Source organism: Nycticebus coucang, chromosome X (assembly GCF_027406575.1).
Source record: "Nycticebus coucang isolate mNycCou1 chromosome X, mNycCou1.pri, whole genome shotgun sequence".
NCBI lineage: Eukaryota > Metazoa > Chordata > Mammalia > Primates > Lorisidae > Nycticebus > Nycticebus coucang.
Genome location: NC_069804.1, coordinates 32364223 through 32383023, shown reverse-complemented (window position 1 = coordinate 32383023; position 18801 = coordinate 32364223). Strand labels below are relative to the sequence as shown.

At 37.6% G+C, this 18801-nt stretch overlaps 1 protein-coding gene across 6 annotated transcripts in view; it reads left to right on the top strand.

Annotated features, from left to right (window-relative positions):
* DMD (dystrophin) overlaps nt 1-18801 on the top strand; it is a 2416375-nt gene that overhangs the window by 1537943 nt on the left and 859631 nt on the right. For all 6 annotated transcript variants that reach the window (XM_053581215.1, XM_053581214.1, XM_053581218.1 and 3 more), the window contains one exon: nt 13164-13349. In XM_053581215.1, the coding sequence (XP_053437190.1) occupies nt 13164-13349 (186 nt within the window). The remainder of the gene's footprint in view (nt 1-13163; nt 13350-18801) is intronic.

The window sequence follows — 18801 nt, the reverse complement described above, 5'->3', positions numbered from 1 at the left end:
TTTCCATTCTTGTGATACTTTACTGAGAAGAATGTGTTTCAACTCCATCCAGGTTAATACAAAAGATGTGAAGTTACCATCCTTTCTTACAGTTGAATAGTATTCCATGCTATACATATACCATAGCTTATTAATCCATTTTTGAGGTGATGGCCATGTAGGTTGTTTCTACATTTTGGTGATTGTAAATTGAGCTGCGATAAACAACCTAGTACAAATGTCTTTATGATAAAACAAGTTTTTTTCTAAGTAGATGCCTTATAGTGGGATTGCGGGGTCAAATGTGACATTGGGGACTCTCCATACTTCTTTCCAAAGAGGCTGTATTGGTTTGCAGTCCCACCAACTGTGTAAAAGTGTCCTTCTCTCTCCACACCCGCACCAGCATCTGCAACTGTGGGACTTCAGGACATGGGCTAGTCTCACTAGGGTAAGGTGATATCTCGGGATGGTTTTGATTTGTATTTCTCTGATGATTAGGGATGGTGATCATTTTTTCACATATTTGATACCATTCATCTGTCTTCCTCAGAGAAGGTTCTTTCTGTTCATGTCTCATGCCGAGTGATAGATAGGATTGTTTGCTCTTTTTTGTTGATTAATTTGAGTTCTCTATAGATCCAAGTTTTCAAGCCTTTGTGAGATCTGTCATATGCAAATACCTTTTCCCATACTGAAGTTTATCTATTTTCTTTCATTGTTGGGTCCTTAGCTGTACAAAAGCTTTTCAGTTTAATTAAGTCCCATTTGTTCCTTTTGCTGCTGTTGCAATTGCCGCTGAGGTCTTCTTCATAAAATCTTTCCCCAGGCCAACATCCTCAAAACAAGAGTTTTTGCCATCCATATTTTAAGTGCCCCTTCTGTCATTTACATTAATTCTTTACAAGTAGAATCTTCTGTGGTCGCTACCTCATGGTCTCTTGGTGGGATTGCTCTATTCTGGTTTTTCATGTTGCCAGAATCCTTTCTGTTGGTTCCTCCTCATGTGTGTTTTCTTCTTTTTCACTTTCTTCCCCTACTTTTTCCTTCTCACTACCTCTTTTGCTAAATTGCCTTTTCTCAGAGCTTAGCTGTTGAAATGGCCTTTTGATATAAGGCCAAAAGATAAGGAAGGGTAAAGAGTCAGAAGGAAGAAAGAAAAGAAAAAGATAAATAGGAAAAAGAAAAAGAAAGATGGGATAGAAGGAAAGAATTGATGAAAAGTAGAGAAAAAGGACAGTAAAAGAGAAAGAGAGTGATAGGAGATATGGTGGTGTTCGGCAGGGTGCTTTATACCCACAGCTGTAGAACTTTTAGAGGCCAGGCTGGGAGGGTTTCTCAAAGTCAGGATCTCCTTACCAGTCTGGGCAAAGGAAAGATCCTACCTCTGCCAAACATAGAAAGAAATCAGCAGTATGTCTCAGTAAGGACCTGCCAATATCTTCTTTCCAAAGGCCAAGGCTAGAAGGACATGCAGCCCATGAGTTTGTGGCCTCCTTGAGCCATGCCAGTGCCATGACCCCCCACCCAGACCAATACAGTAACCCTCCAGCCCTCAGAGAAGAGAAAAAAATAATAAAAATAATTAATGTACACAGCTATGCTTTAATAATAATAATATAATTATGTAAGATAAAGAAGAAAAAAGGGACATCTTAGGCATTGTATGAGAAATTTACGAAGAGAAATATCTCTTCCAAAAGAGAGAAAAAGGAGAATTAAAAAGAAAGAAAGAATAAAAGGGGATGAGAAACCATAAGAAAAAATAGAGGAGCCCTTGCTAGTGAAAAAACAAAAATATAACCAAACAAAACAAAAAAAAAACCCCAACAACATAGCAAAAAAAAAAAAAAGAAAGAAAGAAAGAGAAAAAACTAAGGAAAAAATTTGCAAAAAGAGAGAAAAATGTAAAACATTATATGTATTTGTGTATATATAATATATGTTGCAATATATTGCCTGGCCACCAAGTGACGCTGTGGTATTAGAAGTCAGAGAACACACCCATGATTTTCTGTACATAACGGGGGTCAGAAGCCACTCTCTAGTTGCAAAGGAGAACAGATCTTATCTTCCTGAATTCTTTGCCCTCAATCAGGGGCTTTTTGCTTCACAGACATTCAATCCCCATGGGACTGGGGTCTCAAACTCTTGCCAGACTTCCTAGGAGGTCTGTAAGTGTTCGCTGTTAATAAAGCAGCCCTCCATTGGGCGGTGCCTGTTGCTCAGTGAGTAGGGCACCGGCCCCATATAGTGAGGATGGTGGGTTCAAACCCAGCCCCCGCCAAACTGCAACAAAAAATAGCCGGGCGTTTTGGTGGGTGCCTGTAATCCCAGCTGCTCAGGAGGCTGAATCGCCTAAGCCCCAAAGCTGGAGGTTGCTGTGAGCTGTGACGCTGCTGTACTCTATTGTGGGCGATAAAGTGAGACTGTCTCTAAATTAAAAAAATAAATAAATAAATAAAAAGCACCCCTCCGGGAGGGTGTGGAAGCCACTCATCTCACCTCAAAGATGGTTGCTCAAGTTCAGAGCCATCTGTGCACTAGGACCCTGTGGACTGTTTCTGTGGCACCAGTCTTCCCACAGTGGTGGTGCCCACCAGCAGCCTAGCCGATGGGAGAACCACGCTACCCAGCGTTCAACCCTAGCCACTGGACACTGTTGGAATCTGTTCCCTGCTCCAGCAAGTAGCCCTGTCCCAAATAAAACTAATGCCGGACAGCCCTTTCCTGTCTCCCCATGGGAGAGCTGGCTGCCCAGCTGCCCTCTGCCTGTACCGAACACCTGCCTTCTATGTAGGTTTTCCTCAGCTCCAGACCTCCTTGTTGGCTCCTGAGGTCTCCTGCTGCTTCACTGTGCTCCCAGAGTGATGTTTATGTGCAGATTCCCCCAGCCAGAAGTGGCTGACGTCCACTTTGTCCTGTCTCACCAAAGGATCTGGCAAGGAGAGTCTCTAGTCTACCATCTTGCGCTGCACCCCCAGCAAGTATGAGTTTAAATAGATCCACTTAAGAAGTTATATGGGGCGGCTCCTGTGGCTCAGTGGGTAGGGCGCCAGCCACATATACCAAGGGTGATGGGTTCAAACCCAGCCCTGGCCAAACTGCAACAAAAAAATAGCCGGGCATTGTGGCGGGCGCCTATAGTCCCAGCTGCTCGGGAGGCTGAGGCAAGAGAAGCCTAAGCCCAGGAGTTGGAGGTTGCTGTGAGCTGTGACGCAACAGCACTCTACCTAAGGCAATAAAGTGAGACTGTCTCAAAAAAAGAACAAGTTATATGTTAGATTTTGAAAGATAGTAGAAGGGGAAAGAGTTTTTGTGTACATTTTGAGAAGGAAAAGAAGGAAAGAGTAGAATTTGGAATTAGGAAAACCCAGATGGCTGTTGCTGTATTTTTCACTTCCTATTAACTTTAGGAATATTTGTATTGTTGGGAATAAATTTCCCCAGTTTTTAATTGTATGAAATAATATATACTCTCTAAGATTAGGGAAAAATAAGATAGCTAATGTAAGTAAAATATATAAGAGTACCTGAAGCATATTATTATAAATCTAAGTTATAATAGTAATTTTTTTTTTTTTTTTTTTTTTTGGTAGAGACAGAGTTTCACTTTATGGCCCTCGGGTAGAGTGCCGTGGTGTCACACGGCTCACAGCAACCTCTAACTCTTGGGCTTACGCGATTCTCTTGCCTCAGCCTCCCGAGCAGCTGGGACTACAGGCCCCTGCCACAACGCCCGGCTATTTTTTTGTTGCAGTGTGGCCGGGGCTGGGTTTGAACCCGCCACCCTTGGCATATGGGGCCGGCGCCCTACTCACTGAGCCACAGGCACCGCCCTATAATAGTAATTTTATCATTGCTAACATTTTAGAGGGATAGCTATCAAACCAGTACTATCCATTATTTATTTTTATTTTACAATTTTTTTGTGACAGAGTCTCACTTTGTCACCCTGGGTAGAGTGCTGTAGCATCATTGCTCACAGCAACCTCCAGCTCTTGGGCTTAGCTGATTTTCTTGCCTCTGCCTCCCAAATAGCTGGGACTACAGGCTTCCACCACAATGCCTGGCTATTTTTTTTTTTTTTTTAGAGATGGGATCTTGCTCTGTCTCAGGCTGGTCTTGAACTCCTGAGCTCAGGCAGTCCACCTGCCTCGGCCTCCCAGAGTGCTAAGATTACAGGTGTGAGCCACCGTACCCAGCCTTTATTCCATATTTAAAACACAAAAAATAATATTCTTTGTGGCAACTTTGAGAAAAGATAACAATATTTTTAACACTTAAATAAAAATCATATTTAATTGATAATACTCCCAAAGTCATGGCAAATAAATTGATAACATGTATATATATATATATTTTTTTTTTAAGTCAGATTTTTTTTTTTTTTTTTTTTGTAGAGACAGAGTTTCACTTTATGGCCCTCGGTAGAGTGCCGTGGCGTCACACAGCTCACAGCAACCTCCAACTCCTGGGCTTAAGCGATTCTCTTGCCTCAGCCTCCTGAGTAGCTGGGACTACAGGCGCCTGCCACAGCGCCCAGCTATTTTTTTTGTTGCAGTTCGGCCGGGGCCGGGTTTGAACCCGCCACCCTCGGTATATGGGGCCGGCGCCCCACTGACTGAGCCACAGGTGCGGCCCGATAACATGTATATTTAATCACTTATAAATGTGTATATGTTATCTATGTGTAAATTTTATAACAATTTTAATGAACAAATAAAAATTCTACATAGATTCAGTATACCATATGATGTTTTGAAATATGTATACATTGTAGATGTGCAAAATCAAGTTATATATATGCCCTACATATTTATATTTGCCAACACTGTACAAGGGTTCCCTTTTCTCCACATCCTCACCAACAGTTATTATCTCTTGTCTTTTTAATCAGTCATTCTAATAGGAGTGAGATAATACCTTATTGTGACTTCAATTTTAATTTTTATGCTGATTAGTGAGATTGAGCTTTTTAAATAAACCTTTTGGCCATCTGCCTGTCTTCTTTTTTAAAAAATGTACATTCACTGGGCGGCACCTGTGGCTCAGTCGGTAAGGCGCCAGCCCCATATACCGAGGGTGGCGGGTTCAAGCCCGGCCCGGCCAAACTGCAACCAAAAAAATAGCCAGGCGTTGTGGCGCGCGCCTGTAGTCCCAGCTGCTGGGGAGGCTGAGGCAAGACAATCGCTTAAGCCCAGGAGTTGGAGGTTGCTGTGAGCTGTGTGAGGCCACGGCACTCTACCGAGGGCCATAAAGTGAGACTCTGTCTCTACAAAAAAAAAAAAAAAAAAAAATGTACATTCACTGGGCAGCGCCTATGGCTCAGTGAGTAGGGCGCCGGCCCCATATGCCGAGGGTGGCGGGTTCGGACCCAGCCCCGGCCAAACTGCAACAGAAAAATAGCCGGGCGTTGTGGCGGGCACCTATGGTCCCAGCTGCTTGGGAGGCTGAGGCCAGAGAATCGCGTAAGCACAAGAGTTAGAGGTTGCTGTGAGCCGTGTGACGCCACGGCACTCTACCCGAGGGCGGTACAGTGAGACTCTGTCTCTACAAAAAAAAAAAAAAATGTACATTCAGGTCCTCAGCTGTGTGCAAATATTGATACTATAAAATATGCATAGAAAGTCAAAGACATAATTTGTGGTATAAAAATACATGTATACCATGGACGTTGATTTTTCTCTTTTTTTTTTTTTTTTTGTTGCAGTTTTTGGCCAGGGCTGGGTTTGAACCGGCTGCCTCTGGTATATGAGGCCAGCACCCTGCTCCTTTGAGCTACAGCACTGTCCCCTTGATTTTTGTCTCTTAACAGTGTTTCTTAATGAATGAAATTCAATTTTCCAATCTTTTCCTTTTTGGCTATTGCTTTTTACATCTTGTTTAAGAAATAATCACTTACCCCCAAATTATTAAGGTTGGAAACTTTATTGTTTTGCCCTTTACATTGAGGTCTACAAAGAATCTGAAATTTATTTTTTGTGTATGATGTGGAGTAAGAGTCAATATTCATAGTTTTCAAATCAATATTCAATTAATTTGGAACTGTTTATTGAAAAAATCATCTCTCCACTTAACTAAAGTGACACCATTGTCAAAAAGTAAGTTACTGTATATAGTCTATTTGTTCTCACATCAATACCGTGCAGACTTAATTATGATAAATATTCATATCTGGTGGCAAGCCCACTTAAACTTTGTTATTCTTCAAGATTTCCTTGGATATTTTCGGCCATTTATACTTCTATATAAATCATAGAATTGGCATGTCAATTTCTATTAAATAGCTGCTGCAATTTTTATTGGGATTACATTGAATTTATAGACAATTTGATGACAACTGATATCTTTATAATGTTGAACTTTCTAATGCATGAAAAAGTTATATTTGTCTATTTTCATGGGTTGTCTTTTATTTCTTGGTAATGTTTGTAGTTGTCAGAGTATAACTATTCCTTTTGTTTTGAGTTATGAAATTCCTCCCTGCAAATATAGCCACACATCATTTATTGAAGGGGATACGTTCTGAGAAATTTATCATGAGGCAATGTCATTGCTGTACGAACATCTTAGAGTATACCTACACAAACCTAGATGATATAGCTTACCATACACCTAGGCTATATGGTACAGCCTATTGCTCTAGGCTACCAACTTGTACAGCATGTTATTGTACTGAATATTGTAGAGCTCTTGTAACCCAATGATGAGTATTTGTGTATCTAAACAGAAAAGGTACCGTAAAAAATATGGTATGAAAGATAAAGTATGGCACATGAATGGAGCTTGCAGCACTGACAGTTGTTATGTGTGAGTCAGTGAGTGAGTGGCGAGTGAACGTGAAGGCCTAGGACAGTGCTGTAAACTTTATGAACACTGCACACTTAGGCTACACTAAATTTATAAAAACATTTTTCTTTCTTTAATAATACATTAACTTAGGCTGGGTGCAGTGGCTCATGCCCGTAATCCCAGCACTTGGGAGGCCGAAGTGGGTGGATTGCTCAAGCTCACAAGTTTGAGACTAGCCTGAGCAAGAGCGAGACCCTGTCTCTAAAAAATAGCCGGGTGTTATGGCAGACACCTGTAATCCCAGCTTTTTGGGAGGCTGAGGCAAGAGGATCACTTGAACCCAAGAGTTTGAGGTTGCTATGAGCTAAGATGCCACAGCATTCTACCGAGGGTGACCAAGTGAGACTCTGTCTCAAAAAAAAAAAAATTACATTAACTTAGCTTATGGTAACATTTTAAATTTATAAACATTTTGATTTTTTTTTTTTTTACTTTTCAACTCTTTTCCAATAATACCTAGCTTAAAACACAAAAGCATTGAACAGCTGTACAACTATATTTTCTTTTTTATATTCTTATCCTATAAGCTTTTTCTTTTCTTTTTTTTTTTTGAGACAGAGTCTCACTTTGTCACCCTCAGTAGAGTGCTGTAGTGTTACAGCTCACAGCAATCTCCAGCTCTTGGGCTTAGGCGATTCTCTTGCCTCAGCCTTCTGAGTAGCTGGGACTACAGGCACCCGCCACAACCCCGCCTGGCTATTTTTTGTTGCAGTTTGGCCGGGGCAGGGTTTGAACCCACCACCCTCAGTTTATGGGGCCAGCACCCTACTCACTGAGCCACAGGCACCACCCTCTGTAAGCTTTTTCTGTCTTTAATTTCTCTTTTGCTTTTTAAACATTTTTGTTAAAAACTAAGACACAAACACACACATTAGCCTAGGCCTACACAGGTCAATGAACATCAATACCACTGTCTTCCACCTCCACATCTTGTTCCACTGGACTATCTTCAGGGGCGATAACATACATAGAGCTCCCATCTCCTGTGATAATGCCCTCATATGGCACATCTCCTGAAGGACCTGCCTGAGGCTCTTTTACAGTTAACTATTTTTATAAGGAGAAAGAGTACATTCTAAAATAATGATGTGATATATGGCATGGTAAATACATAGACCAGTAACATACTTATTTATTATCATTACCACGTATTATGTATTATACATAATTGTATGTATTATACTTTCATACGACTAGCAGTGGGTTTGCTTACACTAGCATCTTCACAAACATGTGAGTCATTCATTGTGCTACAACTCCATTAGGTGACAGGAATTTTTCAGCCCAAATTTAATCTTATGGGACCACAGTTGTATATGTGGTCTCTTATTAACCAAAATGGCATCATATAGCAATTGACTACATAGTAATTTATGCCTCCACAAGCATCATAAGACTGCTTATTTTCTAGAACTTTCACAAATACCTTTTACAGAAACCAATGTGATAATCAAATGATAGATCCTTGTTTTAGTTCACAATTCATTGATTACTTAGTGTATAAATGTTTTTCTTATTTATTGGCTGTTTGCATTTCTGTCAATTCGTCGTTTATGTTCTTTATCCAGTTTTCCAGTAGATTCTTCATATTTTCAATTCATTGCAAGATCTTTTTATATAATGAGACTATTACTCTTTCTCTGATAGATGCTGTAAATATTCCTGGTTGTCATTTGTGTTTTTATTTGTTTCTTTTTGTTTTTGTTTTTTGTTATTTGTTTTAATTTTGATTTTTGGGTTCAGTTTCTAGCTGAACAGAATGAATATTATACTGACTCATTTTTCATGTTTCTTTTTGCTTCTGTGGGGCTTCCTCACACCGTTATTTTAGTTCTTCACTTATTACTATTTTTATGTTTAATGCTTTATTTCCCTGGAATATTGTAATATAAGGTTGAAGCCAATATTTAATATTTGTTTATTTCCAAAAAAGACATATATGTTTATCTTAAATATTAAAACTCTACACATTTGAAATTAACATTCAGAAATTGAAAGAATAAGGAAGCTAATCTTGTGTGAAATTAGGTCAAGATTTGGTTAGATAGTAAATTAATACATAAGGGAACTGAAAGTGTCGATTTGCTTTCTTTCACCACAGGGAACATGTGGTATGAAGAGCATTGTTTTATAATACTTAAAAAGTATATTAGAAAAAAATGATATGTTTTATTAGTTAAGCGTTTGTGTTTTTATTCTGATGTGAATGTGAAATAGTAAATATAAAAGTAATTTATTTTAAAACACATAGAAACAGGGCAGTGCCTGTGGCTCAAAGGAGTAGGGCGCTGGCCCCATATGCTGGAGATGGTGGGTTCAAACCCAGTCCTGGTCAAAAAAATAAATAAATAATAAAAAAAATTAAACACATAGAAACTGACAAAAATTTATTCTTCATCATAAATCACTTTTACCTGTCATCTTTTTCCAAGAAATATTTGGTACAAGGGATTAATTCCTAGAGACTATTTTGAAGTTGGAGAGAGCACAACATTGTATGTTAGAACTTTTTTGTTAGAAGTTTTTGATTTTCACCCAACCCTTAACTGAGTGATATTGTCACAGAAAAAAAAAAAATACTCTGAATATTTTTTATTGCTGGCTTTCGATGTAGTGTTAATAATGATTCATTACCAAAATGTATAAAGTGTAATTCATGACTAGTATTACTAGTATAATAGTTTTCCTTATTAAATTCTTTCTTTGGAAAGACATGTTGTCCCCCAATTTAAAAATATGGTGGACAGTCTCACTCCATGTATCATCTTCCCTACTTTCATGAAGCATTGATTTTAATTCTAAAAGTAAATCTACAAAATAAATTCCTAGAAGTCAAAGTTCTGGGTGAAAGGTTACAGGCATGCGATAGACAGTTCTAGACTGTCTTCCATAAGGGGTGCCTCAATATGTACAGCCCACCAACAATTAAGAAGTCTGTCTTTTCCTACAGCCTTAACAGCAAAGTATGTTTTCAAACTTGTATTTTTGCCAGTGCAATAGATGAAGTTCTAATTTTCATTTCTCTCATTATGACCCAGGTTAAGCTTATTTTTTGTGTGTTTAAAATCATTTGTATTTTCTTTTCTGTGAACTGTCCAATTTTCTTTGGATTCATTGGCCTTTTTCTTGTTAATTACCAGAAGCTCTTTTATGTGTTGGTAAATTTTGTCCCCTGCATGAGATATGAGTCACAAATTATTTTTTTTCACAGTTTGACGTTTGTCTTTGACTTTGCCTATGGCTTTCTTGCTCATGCAGAAGCTTCTTGTTTTTATATACTCCGTTTTACTAATATTTTTGGTCTGTTAATTAAAGCTGTTTAACTTCTTGAGGATACAATTTACATTTTTTATGCAGTTGACTATTCTGTACAGATATTGCTTCTTATATTGAAAAACAAATTAATCTTGAATTTAGAAATTGTCTTTAATTCAAAAGACTTTTATTAAAGGTTTGTCATGTAGGAATCCAGCTTGTTCCGAAATCAAAACTCAGTGAGAGAAGCCAATATAAATAAATAGTTAAATAGTGTTAGGTACAGGGTGTGACTGAGGGAAGCGCAATGTCTGTGAGGACATACCTAATGAGACATCATAATTAAGCTAAAAACTTAGTCTCATTATAAGGTATCATTTAGTTATTCCAGATGTTAGTCCAATTTTCCCCACTCTACTGTTTTCTGTCAGAAATCGTTCTACCTCTATAACCAGAAAAGGATAGTTTGTGAGGGTGATAAGAAACCCAACAATTTTAGGTAAATGCTGTACAGATTTCTGTAGCCTAAATGAAACGTGAACGATTTTGTGATCAGATAAAAATGAGTTCATAGCTCAATTTTAGAGATTTTAGGAAAATATGATGACTATTATCTTCAGTAGCTTCAGAATCTCTCGGCTCTTAGATGCTATTAGTTGAAGCTGTAAAATGCTTTTTACATGTACTTGTGAGTAGAAAATGATCCAATAAAAATAAAATGTTTAGTTACCTCCTTTTAAATGTAAGGAAAAATAAATTGAGGGCAGTATTAGATTATGTATTACAGATATAGATTTACATTTGTGATATCACCTATGTGTCTCTCTCTGCCTTACACATCCACAAAGAAGAGAAAGAGAATTCAGCACTATAGATGTATTTATGGATTAAACTCACAAAACACAAATAGGCAGGCCCAATTTGTCTAATGCTATGTTTACTTGGCTTTGTAGCATGATAGAAATCAGGCAAAGTAGATGCAGCGTCATGATTATTTGTGGACAAACATTCCATACTACCTGAGCACTATTCTTCTTTGGCCCCCTCACCCACACAGATAAAGCCTGATAGGGATAAAAGCCAAAATGTGTGTAGGTCACCTTAAATAGGATCCACCAATTTTCTTTCAATTTCTATTTCCTTTCATTCTTTTACACCACTGTTGTCACTTATATCCAAGGTCTGTGTTTCAACTCACAGCTCCCCCAATCAGATGCAGTTCCACACAACAAAAGCAGGCCCGCAGGCCCAACATTTCCCATTCATCTTAAAGTTAGTGTTTCCAAGGAAACAGTGCCGTGAGAGCCTAAGGTAAGTCCCAGGATGGCCTGCGTCAGCCTAGGCTTGATGGTAAGCCTTTAGTCACACATTCACATGCATTCTACACAATATGTGTAAATACAGGCTGGCCATAAACTTTATGGTCACCCTGTATATTTACAATATGTTTCAATGTATGTTTTGTTTACATATAAAATGATGTTTACAATTTGTTTCTTATAAATATTTTGTTCATGAACAATTCTCTCTTTCACCTCATAAGCCTTGTATCCAATTAAAGAAAGTAATATTTATTAGTGAGGTCTTTAAAATATATCTAAAACAATTATTGTTTCATAATATATGGCATTGTTTGAATCATATGCTAGTATATTAGCACGCTTATCTAGTTTACTTTTGAAATATTCTTATTAATCATAATATTGCAATAATATTTTATAGTAGATGCATATTATGACATTTTATTTCTATTATAATATATTTTTATTATAATGGCCTCATCAATAATATTATGAAGAGCAGCCATTCTGAGTTTATACCCCTTCTTCTGGGATATTAGTATTAATGTCTGATATTCTGAAAAAGGGATTCCCTCTTATTTATCCTAAATGCACATTTACATTTGAGCTTGAGCAATCATCACTAATATTTAAGGACCTTACTGTCATTCAGTATCATACTATATCATTCAGTATTCATTGATCTAAGCAGTTTTCATGGATTGCTTTATTTAGTCCTTACAGTTACCCTATAAATCAGGGGCTGTCATTGTTCCCAATGTGTATAGGAGGCACTGAGAGAGTTAACTTGGCTAAAGTATTAGCCAAGAGCCAGAACCAGGATTTAAATCCCAGCAGCCTAACTCTAGACTTCATGATGGTTAGCACCAATGTCTTACTGCTTCCTAAGTCATTTAATGTTTTCAACACTGTCACTATTCATGAGTACAGTTAGAATAATAGTAATACCTATACCAGACAGCCATTGGGTGGATTAAAGTGGGCAATAAATATGAAACTTGCAAACGTGATGCTTGGTATATACTAAGCACTTAATAAAAATAACCTATAATTGTTCCGTTTTATTCTGCTCTAATCCAATGTTGTTTTTTTTTACTTTTTATCTCAATCATATATGTCTGTTTTTCTTGGCTACACTAGAATTCACAAACAATAGCTTGAAAAAATGCATACCTCACCAATTTTTCTTGTATATAAAAGGATTTCCTTTTACAATTTCCCTAACACAAAAGAAAGCTAGAAGCAAGTATAGTAAGTAGAAGAAGTGATTACTATACAAACAAAAATTATAGTTTGGTTTGGTTTTAATTGTAGGATGTTCTTTGAATTTAAATCACTCATTTGACATTTAGAAGATCTGTGTTGTATATCTTGGTACTAATGCTGAATAACTTGGCTTATTCATTTTTATAACTGCAAAGGCAGTGTGTCTGGCATGTAATTATACAACAAACCATTATGTATAGTAAGTGAATGGATGAATAAAGAATGTACCCTCCTACTTTTGTGGGTTAGAGTTGGGTGTACATGTGTGTAAGGTGTATGTTTTAAATTTCCAAAAAGGTGGTACTGTTTTTAAAGCATAGATTTTTTTTAGAGTGTTAATGAATAATCTCTAATACACTAATTAAATCTTAAAATGTAATATATGTAACTAATTGATATCAAGCTGTTAAAATACCAAAACCAGTAAATTTCTATAACATTTCATAATAAATAACTTTTGAAAATAATGTTTTTATTTTTTGTTTATATTTATATATTTTTTTTCAGGTTTCTAGGGCTTTACCTGAGAAAAAAGGAGAAATTGAAGCTCACATAAAAGACCTTGGACAGCTTGAAAAAAAGCTTGAAGACCTTGAAGAGCAGTTAAATCATCTGCTTCTGTGGCTTTCTCCTATTAGGAAGCAGTTGGAAATTTATAGCCAACCAAATCAAACAGGACCATTTGACATTAAGGTAAGAATTCTTTGCTTTAAATATTGTTTTCTAAAAGCATGGCAATATTGTTGAATTAAGTTCCTTGTTCATTATCATTGTTCAAGAAAAAAATTATCACTTTTAAAGTGCAGTAAGGAAGACTTTATTCGGAATCATCACAATGGTTACAGGGACCACTTCAGTGGGGTCATGCAGGAGAAAGAGAAATGTTGGGCTTCACTTCAAATATATCATGGATAAGTGGGAATTTATAGCCATGGAGCAAGATACGAATCAGTGGATGGAAAATTACTGGTGAATATTGGGTAAGTGGGGATTCTGGCTAATCTGACCTAACAGGATTCTTACTGAAAGCAGGCCAGGTTGATTAGACATCATTTGGAGGTTAGAGGAAGATGAAGAACCAATGTGATATTGAAGGACTAAAACTAGATTTAATAAGGAAGTTTATAGAAGGGCTTCAGAGAAGATTCAGACTCAAGCTTAGCCAAGCAAAGAATGTTTGTCATCGTTACTATCATTTTTGTTATAATGATATTAATCATTATATTATTTGACTAGCTTACTCAGGCTTTTGCTTCCAGCATTTACTAGAAATAATATCATCACTAAACTCATATCACTAGAACATTTATACAGTATTTGTTACTATTATCCACTTTCCATACCTGCTTTAATTTTACTTAATGCATATTTATAGATTCCTTATCCAGAATTGAAGTTGTCTAAGAGATTAGGTCCCTACAAAATAATCTCTAGGCTTTTGAGTAGATATCATGAAGCCCTCTCAGACTGACTCCAGTTATTCTTCCAACAATCTCCCCTTATATTTTAGCCACACCAAATTGTGTGGCAGCTTCACATCCAAGTGCTTTGATACCATACATGTGTTCTTACTTTTTTCTCTTCTTTAAATGACTCCTTTCAGTTTTCTTAGCATGGTGAATTTTTTCCCATTCATTAAGACTGAATTTAAAGGTATTTTCTCTTCAAAATTTTCTTCCATACCCCAAGCAGAATTAGAATCCCTGATATGATTTCTTATAAACCTCCGTACCTATCTCTAGTTGACTTTCGTCTGTTGACTTACACTTAAATTTTATAGACTTGAATAGCTTGTTATACCTCTGCGAATGCAGAGGGCATCCTCTTAGTTTTCTTTGCTCTCTCACTTATATCTAAACATTCCCATCCTAGGACCCTGAATATAGTGGTTGTTTTATGTTTTTGAGTGAATCAGTAAAGATGGTACCAAGGCACCCATAATGGTAATGAGATGCTATAGGTAAGACTATGGCTTCAGAACAACCTTGCCAATTGGATACAATCATCTCCTCCTTTCAGTGTCCCTGAACATGTTGATTGTTCCTATTTTTTCTCTCTTTTACAAGCCTATTCCAATGATTTGTCCCAACACGCTGACCTGTTTTTTATGTCCTTGGAAGCCAAAATCTTTAAGTAGCAAATCAAATAAACCCATTCAATTGAAAGCACAACCTATTACTTAATGTAATGTTGGGCAACTTCAGACTAAAAAAGATAAGTAACTAAAGTTTTCCTTTTAAAACATTGAGTCAATGGGCAGCACTTGTGGCTCAAAGGAGTAGGGCACGGGCTCCATATGCCAGAGGTGGCGGCTTCAAGCCCAACCCCGGCCAAAAACTACAAAAAAAAAAAAAAAAAAAAAAAAAAAAAACAACAACATTGAGTCAAATTGTTAAATTCATTTACTTTCTGGGATTGTAAAAACCTCACATTTTAAGCTCCATTAAGTTACCATTTTGATGAAGGGAAGTCAGAGATAAAAAGAAGTTTTAGAATCTTTGAGAGAAGAGAAAGTGAAACTTTGGGTAAGATGGGTTTGAATGAGAATGAGGAGGCAGAGGCTTGCTACAACTAAAATGAGCTAGATTAGCAAGGTGTACTCCACCTCTTTTACCTTACTTTTCCCCTTCATTTGTATCTACCATTTTGTTACCCACTCTCCAAGAGATGGCATCGGGTAAGTCACAGGTAGACAGACATCATTTACCTACGTAATATTCAACCTGCTCAGCCAGTGGTAATGAGGTCTTGAGTTGACCAAACAAACTCATAGGCTTTATCTAGTAACAAACTCAATTGCCTTAAGAAAATACACATAGAATGAATAACAACAGCCTTCACATTAATGGCACAGTGGAGTTCTTGACGCTGAGGCATGATTTTTGATGACCCAGTCACCCTGCACTTGTGTTAAAAGGGGCAAGACTGGGTGAGTGCAAAGCACATTGTCAATTCAGAGAAGCCTCTGGTTCTAGGATCCCTTCCATTTCTCCACCCAGTGTCCTCTGAGGTATTTAACTAGCTTGTAATATTGACTAGGGCAAGTATGTCTCATCAATACTGATTTTTTTCATTACTCAACAAAGAATTCCAATAAGAAAGTATAGGTATTTGGCCCAATACACAACAACTTCAGCCAGATTTTCAATTATCTTGGATCTAGTATATTTTTAAAAGTCCTCAATTTAGTATTGCAATGAGGAAAAGCCATAAATTCTTTCCTCCCAACCAGGAATAGCATTTTCTAGCTCACAGGTAAAAGCACATTCCTCTACTTAAATCTTTAGTTAAAATGTGCCTGTTCTTTGAAATAATGAAAACTATACTAAATGTTACCTATCTGTATTCATGGAATATATTTAAGAGAAAACAGAACAAAATCCTCTGACACAAATAGATCCTGTTGACTCAACCAAACTGACCATTAGTCCTGATCTATGCCTCCATCCCAAAAAGTTTTCAAATATCAAAACCTGCACTGGGTCTCTGATTGTCCAGGGTTCATACGTTTCTGCCAAATGGGTCCTTGCAGTTTGGAGTGAAAGCCACTCTCAACTGTGTTAATCACTTACTGTTAACAAAGCTACAAGTCACCAATCACTACTGTGTGTAGTCCTATTTGCCTCTTGCAGCTTGGTCGAAATCACTGTAGGAGAGAGGCAGCTGCTTTATCCATGGCAGAAAAGACCTTGACTTCAGTCCTCCATGCATATTCTGAGTTTTTTTATCTGTGCAGTGCAGATTTCAAAAATATTTCTTTTGCCTTTTTGTTCTGCTGATCGCTGTATCCAAAAGACTACTTGAAAGTTTTTCCCAATAATTCTCAAATCTCTAGTTTGTAATTAAAAAACGGTGACCCGAGTGAATAATTTAATAACTTGCCTATTGCTTTATCCCTCTTTGTCTGGCTTCTCTCTCTCTCATTGTCTAATAAATGATTTATTAAGATTGCACAGAGAGCTTCTGCTTGAAGATATGGGATTTTAGTTTTACAAGCTCATGTAGCACTCTGCTTAAAGATGTTAAAATTGTCAATTAAAGAATGTTGGGGAAATGGACTTTGCTTTCCTTAGCTTTAAACTATTGAACACCAAAAATAAAGTTTTGAAACAGTTTCGAGGACATGTCCATTTTTTTACTCAAAGAAACTGCCTTTTAGAAAATCTTAAGAATTAGTTAATGCAAGGAAAGTAGACATATAAGAAACCAGAGCCCTGTTTTCTTTTTTAATTTTTTATTATTATTTTATTATTAAATTATAGTTGTGTACATTAATACCATCATGGGGCACCATACACTGGTTTCATAGAGCATTTGACATATTTTCATCACTCTGGTTAACATAGCCTTCCTGGCATTTTCTTAGTCATTGTGTTAAGACATTTATATTCTACATTTACTAAGTTTCACATGTACCCTTGTAAGATGCACCGCAGGTGTAATCACACCAGAGCCCTGTTTTCATTTGTCAAGTTAAAGAAACTTTGGCTGTGGCGGCCATGGCTACCTCTGAAACAAAGGGCCTGAGGCTTTGCCATTCAGGTCATTTGTTTTCTCTAGTCAAACCCCGAGCACCTGTGAGAAAAATATGTAATACCCTCTGTGAGCCTCAGTTTTGCCTGGCTGGCACTTCATGCTTATTGATGAAATGCAGCTAGCTGTGTAATGAAACCCAAATTAAAAAAGCCTTAAGGGCTCTGTTCTAATACATTGTTTATGCTGGAGTGAAAATTGACTGCACATCACTTGGTTTGTGCAATTTACTCCCGAAATATTCCTATTCAGGAAATCCTGCAAATGGCAATATTCATCTTGAAAATCACCTCACAGAACCCTTGGCAAGCTGAGAAACATAATCAATGAGATCGTGATGTAGAGGGTGAAAATTAGGCGTAATCACAGCCCTTTCCCATCAGTCAGCCCACTAGAAGGCATGCCTTTGAATTTTGATTTTCAAATGGATTCTCAATTTAGACATAAAATATGTTGATTTCAGATTTCAGAAATGATAATTGAATGCTAAGATCCAGGGACCAGTTTAGTATTTCTGGACAGTATCAGATGTTTTTAATCTTTAATGAATGGTTTCAATAATGAGCTAGAGGTATACTATTTATGCGATATAAAACTGCCTAACTACTGCTTTCCAAACTTTTTATTAAAATATGAGGTGGGGGGGGAACACATAATTTTATGTTAAGGATTACTGACTGAAATACTTTCATCTTGATGACAGGGAAGGTGTTTTCCCTCCACTCAAGAAGGACTTTTCTTCTGTGGTTTATAAATAAACATGCGGCTCTGCTGGGTCTTCCTTACTCTGTAGGAAACATAATTGCCCATAATGTCAAATCCACACTGAATACTACAGTCAATTTTAGTGACTGACCGTTAAAGTAACTGAATACCAAAAGCCTTTTCTGTGTACGTTCACATTGCTGTGAGTGTTGTCAAAGAAAAATTGCACAGGACAACTTAACATGCAAGAGAATTCATTCAAAACATTTTTTAAAGGGGAAAGAAACTCAATTATTTTGAAACAAAAGGCCAAAGAGCTTTTTGTTGCTGGGGCAGGTTAGTGGGAAAATACTAAAGGATGTTGGGAGAGGGGGGTAGATTTGATAATGGAGTTTCGTCTTCAGTAGGTTCTTGGTCTCGGTGATTCAAACAATGAAACTATGCACAGATCAGTGGTAGAACAGGATTTATTTACAGAAAAGAATACAAAAACACCAAAGCTCCTGGCAGAGAGAACCCAGGTCGGGTCTGGGCTCTTTGTCCAGGAGTGTATATAGTCTCATGGGGTCCTCTGTACTTACATTCAGCTGGAACTCAGTAGCAAATGAATGGCTACAATCTCTTTCATTCCCAGGCCTAGGAAACATACATGAAATTGGTCAGGCCTAGGAAATGGGGGGGGGGTCCCTTTCAGCCACAAGTGCAAGGGGACGGAGACCTAAGGTGCTGGTGTCTCCCCAGCAGTTGTCTGGCCCCTCTGGCTACTGGAGCCTCCTGCGGGGGCACCCCCCCCCCACCTACCCTCCAGCCCACTGATTTCCTCAGCCGGCTGCCACCACACCAACACCAACACCACCAGGGCTGAGGCAGCAGGTCCTCCAGCTCAGCTCGGCTGACCTGGCTGGGT